General features: G+C 46.3%; 1 protein-coding gene across 1 annotated transcript in view; it reads left to right on the top strand.

Annotated features, from left to right (window-relative positions):
- PLA1A (phospholipase A1 member A) overlaps positions 1-6,000 on the top strand; it is a 33,935-nt gene extending 27,935 nt beyond the window's left edge. The window contains exons 12-13 of the mRNA XM_034670303.1: positions 3,319-3,483; positions 4,272-6,000. Coding sequence (XP_034526194.1) covers positions 3,319-3,483; positions 4,272-4,356 — 250 coding nt within the window. The 3' untranslated portion in view covers positions 4,357-6,000. The remainder of the gene's footprint in view (positions 1-3,318; positions 3,484-4,271) is intronic.

The raw sequence follows: 6,000 nt of genomic DNA on the forward strand, positions 1-6,000 counted from the left end.
TAGTCAGGAATCCAGGAAGGGGACATCGGGGATGTCAGCAAGTGGGAGGACCTCAGCCACTTGCCCAGGGAGGGCTGACCAAAGCCTAGGAAGCACCTACTCCTGGAAAGGGGGTGGTACTGGGTGAGTTATTAGAACTGAATCACAGGCAGAGGGTCAGTTAGCAAATGAGTACAAGGTGAGGCCAGCAGGACTAGAGGCCACGTGGTGCTAATCCCTAGGACCGGGCTAAGCATTTCCTTCCCTTGTGGGGTCACATTTGGGCCTAGCAGCTGGCAGGACCAGGTTTAAGGTGGGAAGACAGAGAACTTCAACTATAGGGAGGCTCAAGCCTGGCAAGGGAGAGCAACTCGGCAGCAGAGGTGCGTGTCTCTTTAAAAACCGACTGGGTATAGGGGACCACCCTGTCCTAGGCCTGTGGGGTGGGTCTTGTGGGGCAGGTGTCTTTAATCACCTGCAACCAACAAAAAATAACCAGCCCCTAAAAAGGAAGAAAGCCATTGAAGGTGTTATCAATAGAGATGTTAAAAGGATTTAAGTTCCCTGGTTAGTGTTCTATAAAAGACCAACCCTGAACGCCCTCTTTAGCAAAATGGGGGTGTGGGTGTGTGTGTGTGTGTGTCTCACTCTTGAGAGCTTTTTCTGTATCTTTACTTAATAAACTTCTATCGCTTTACTCAAAAAAAAAAAAAAAGCACTGGGTTAGTTACTGGTAAGTCAGCAGGACCCAGTCTAATCAGAGAAGTCACTACCTCAGTCAGGGTTCAGTCCAGAAATCAGAGGCAAAGCCGAGAGTGCCATAGAAGGAATTTAACCCAGGGAACTAATTACAAATGTGTTGAGAGAGCTGAAAACCCAAAAAGAGGGTGGGGACACAGCGCAGGGATCAGCAGCAGGGGCCAATCCCCCCCGTGGGGCTGGAGAAACAAAGCCAGGTGGTGTTAGCAGAGTGCCAGCAGGACCCACCGAGGGGGCTGTCTGGCAGGAGCTGGAAGCCGGCAGGAAATACAACCCCTCTGGAATCACAGCCCAAAGTGGTCTCCCCACTAAGTGTGCCTCCTGAGAGTTAGACCTCACTGGGACCTGCTGGCAGGGGAGCCTGAGAAGTGTGGTTTGCAGGTGGCGGGTGAAGCACAGGCACAGGAATGTCTGGTCGTCGGCAGCGGCAGGTGCACGAGGACAAATGACACAGAGCCTGACAAAGGGCGAGAAGGTGCTGTTGAGGAGAGTTTGAAGTGATGTTTGAGTAGTGATTCGCAGGAGTTATGCAGTCCAGGCGTTGGAGAATGCCCCCCAGGGAGCGGACAACAGGGGGTGAGGCACTGGGAGAGGAGGGGGGGGCGTGTGGAGGTAGTGGGTGGCAGCTCAGGGCCAGACTGTGCCAGGTGTTGAAGGACAGGTTAGGGATTTTGGTGTTTATTCTGAGAGCAGTTTGGGGAGCCAGTGGGACTTTGAAGCAGGACAGTGACTGGATCAGATTGGAATTTGGAAACATTGCTCAGGCTGCAGTGTTAGACATGCATTGTACTATCAGGGAACTCCCAGACACCCTGCAGCCAACCAGGGCTCCAGCTCCCAGGCCACAGAGAGAAAGGGACGGCAGGCAGTCAGGATCCCAACACATATCTTCAGGTCTTGCAGATTATTGCTGAATAATTTTCATTAGATCAGTTCGAGGTCGTGTTGTTTCCACCAGGTGTTTTCATCACCTCTCCTGTGCTTTGGTAGATGAGCCAACAGAGGCAGGAGTCTAGACAGTGACACACAACTGGCCGCTGATTAGAATCACCTGGAGAGCGTTAACCACCACTGAACCCCCCCCAAGCCCCGCCCCAGGCCAATCATGGCAGAGTCTCTGGGCACAGCCTCAACTGCTACACTCTGAAACGCTCCCTGAGTGACTGGAATGGACAGCCACAGAGTCTTTCTTCCTTCTACCAAAAGCTGTTTGCGTTTACTCTTTTGAAGAAGACTCAGAACATGGTTATCTTCAATTCCTTGTTTTTCTTTTTCCCTTTTTGCAGAATAGAAATTGAAAAAAAGGAGGGGGGTTTATGTGTGGTCTTTCCCTACTTTCTATAGCTTTGTGAAACCCCAAGATTTCCTTCTAATTAGAAAAATTACCCACACCAAGTCCTTAGGTCCCTCACAGCGTCCTTCACGCTCCGCTAGTTTGCAAGCGCTTCTATCCATGCAGCTTCTTAAGAGGAAACATTTTATTTTTTTCCTTCTGACATATATCAAAACACTTCTGAAATTAAAAAACAAAAACAAAACAAACCAGGAACAGCTTTTAAAGTCATATTCAATCTTCCTCAAAAGAAAAAAACAAACTATGTGACTAACCTTGGGTTAAAAAGTACATAAAGACATTTTATCACTCCACAGAGGCCAGAAAAGAAAGGGAAACCGTGTGGTTGAGCCATGCGTCCCCTCTTCGATGACCCCCAACGCCCATGCGAAGGCAAAAGCCCCGCCCCCCTGCATGCCTTGTCTTTCTCCAGTCCCCACTGCTGAGACTGGAGAGGCTCCAGGAAGGGCACAGGAGGCAAGCGTCTTCCCTGCTCCCTAGGGCTTTGCCCAGCTTGGCAAAATCCCATCAGGCCTCCTTCCTCCACACCTGAATCTTGCCTTTGTCACCTCTCTAGATTGGTCGCTTCATACTCCTCCTTCCATCTTGGGCCAAGAGAGACCTGGATTCTGCTTTCACTCTGGGTCATTTAGGCTGCAGTGAAGGCGTACCAAATCCTGTGGGTCAGGCTCATGGCTAGCATGTGGGAGAGCTGGAGATTAGACCTTTGGCGTGTGACTCCAAAGCCACACAGTTGGGAAGAGACAAAACCCGGGTACCACACCAGCTCTGTCTAGTTTCAAGATCCGTTTTTTGTTTGTTTTTTCTGATCCACACATTCATACTCAGTCTAAAATTCAGTAATCCACACAAAATTTATGGAACTGAATGCCCTAAAAGAGGGCTCTACTTCCAGCAGGTAGATCTAAAGTGAAGATATCCTCCAATTAGAAATCTAAGAACATGGACATTTTTTCCAGATTCGAAAATCCAAGAGCTACTATTTTGCTGCCATGCCCACTTGTTTGTTTTTAAAAATCAACAACTATTTTCTGAGCCATGTTCAAAGCTGTGATATGTAAACAGAGGGGCTGGTGAGTGTGATACAAAGGATCGTGGGCCCCACCTTCAAGGAGTTCTTTTGTGTGTGCCAGCTAACCAACACTACCAGCAGAGCCCCACAGGAGCCAAGGGGGGAAGCAAAAGCCACATGTGTTTAGGTAACTTAATTTCCCTTTCCCTTGCAGACCTAGACAGGAACTCCAGGGGAAAGGTGTCATAGCTCATGCTAACCCTCAGTGCCAGATAAACCAAGTGAAACTCAAGTTTCACTCTTCCCACCGAGTTTGGAGAAAAGACCGGACTACCATTGTTGGGAAGTTCTGCACTGCTCCTTTGCCGGTCAATGACAAGTAAGCCCAAAATCCACCCTACCCCCCCCGCCCCCGCCGATACACCCACATGGACTAATCCTGACCTTAGATGTGACATTTGTTGAGGTGCAATCTCATCACAGTGGTTAGCTTCCTCAATGAAGAGATGACAAAGACCCAGGGTTTTCTTGAATTTCCTATGGGGCCATCTTGGGTTGGAGTTGTTAGAAAGCCAAAGAGGGTGGAGAGTGGCTGGGGTGTGGGTGAGCAACAGAGATATGGCACACATCTTCACCACTTTCTCCACATCCAGGTACTCCCTGGATTCTTCCAGACTTAATTGTTTTCTTTAACTCTTTAAAAAAAATCATTTAAATAATTTTTAAGTGTACAATGCAGTAGTAGTAAGTACATCCATACTGTTGTGCAACGATTACCACTTTCAATTTCCCATTCCCATTTCAGTATAAGAAACTTCATTTTATCTGATATATAGCTGGATAATTTTCTGTATAAATATAGAATCTGCTTTATATATGTCTTATTTAGTTTCTACGTATGATTTTATTGGAACAAAGATTTCCCATTGGACAGCCTAGTCACATTCACAGGTGTGGGTCCACCTGTGCCTCTAGTAGGGATTTATACTAGTCTTAGCACCTCTGGGCTCGTGGAGGACAGGAGCAGTAGTTTCCCATACTGGACGACTGTAGGCTTCTTTCACCTGACATCGTGGAACCACAAGAGCACACGACTCCTAGCCCTCCATCCTGACCAATCGGACACCTGCCCTAAGCGTACACCTTCTTATTGCTCTTCTTTTGCAGCAAAAAGATGGTCTGCTTTCCTGAGCCAGTGACCTTACAAGCAAGTGTGACTGTTTCTTTTGACCTGAAAATAACGTGTGTATAGTTTAAGCCTGGACAACATACATCTCTCTGGATTTCGGAGGAGGTTGGGGAGCTTTGTTCAACTTATTCTAGGCCATTACTACTAGAAGGATGGTGAAACTCTCAGTTTATTTTCCCCATCATTAGCCACTTTAGAGGGGAGAGATAGCTCATCCAATGGAGCTTTGTCTCTATTACCAATTTGAACAGCCTTACAAAAATACCATTTCAGCTTTTTAGTCATATATAACTGCAGTTGCCCCATATCCTTGAACACCTGTATCCAGGATTCAGTAGAAACATTCACGGGAAAAATGCTTTTTTAAAAAAAATAATAAAACACCACGGAATAGCTGAATGATTTAATTGTTTTATTGGAATGGAATTCTGTTATGTACAAAAATGTGATTGTCTATAGGTTTGGAGAAAACTGTGGATGCTGAATTCTCCGCATTAACTAGCAATTGAAAAGAAGTTCTTGGAATAAGAGAGGGGATGGAGGACAGGGAGGAAGATGGAAGATCCCTTACCATTGCCTCCTTTGATATCTGGAAGGTTTTGGGGATCAGAGAGATATTTTGGGGATAGAAGTGGATTTTCTTTGGGTCAGTGTTTCCCCAACTTTGTTGTAAGTTACCTTGCATCATCCATAGTCCAGCAAGAAACAGATGATGTGCTCAAATTGGGTAATTTGCAGAGAATTTAATAAAAAGACTGTTGACAAAGTGTTAGTAGGAAGTGGGAAGACCACAAGGGATAGTGTGGTTCCCTGGGGTCAGGGGTCGTGGCAGTTGCTACTGCAGGCAAGGGGAAAGAGCACCAGAATCCTGAGACTGAGAGGGGCTGCCAGACCTTTGGACAAGGGACATGGTCACCGGGCAGAAATCCTGCAGGGAGGGGACTGGGGAAATAGATTCTCTGACCTCTCTCTTTTCTCTGCCCTCGTCTCCGGCTCCCCAATGAATGACTCCAACCAGAAGCCAGAAGGCAAGAGGCATGCTGACGTGAGCCAGGGCCTAAAGCAGGACAGGGAAGGGTGGAGAATGACTGGGGTGTGGGTGAGGAACAGAGATATGGCACACACCTTCACCACTCTCCACAGCCAGGTACTCCCTGGATTCTTCCAGACTTAATCGATTTCTTTAACTCTTTAAAACACCATTTTAATCATTTTTAAGTGTACAATTCAGTAGTCTTAAGTACATCCATCCTGTTGTGCAAACCATTAATCACTTTCTATCTCCAGAACTGTTTCATCTTCCCTAACTGAAGCTCTGTCCCCATTAGACAATTGCTCATTGCCTCTCCCCCCAGCCCCAGGTAATCGCTATTCTACTTTGTCTCTATGATTTCTACCCTTCTAGAATACCACATACAATCATACAGCATTTGTCCTTTTGTACCTGGCTTATTTCACTTCACATCATTGTTTTCAAGGTTCACCCATGTTATAGTATGCATCAGAATTCCCTTCCTTTTCAAGGGTGAATAATATTCCATTGTATTTATATTCCACATTTTGTTTATTCATTCATCCATCCGTGGACACTTGTGTTACTCCACCTTTTGGCTATTGTGAATAATGCTGCTGTGAACACAGGCATGCAAATATCTGTTCGAGACCTTTTTTAAAAAAAAAACCTAAATAAATATGCTTTGAAAGAAA

Source organism: Ailuropoda melanoleuca, chromosome 1, assembly GCF_002007445.2.
Source record: "Ailuropoda melanoleuca isolate Jingjing chromosome 1, ASM200744v2, whole genome shotgun sequence".
NCBI lineage: Eukaryota > Metazoa > Chordata > Mammalia > Carnivora > Ursidae > Ailuropoda > Ailuropoda melanoleuca.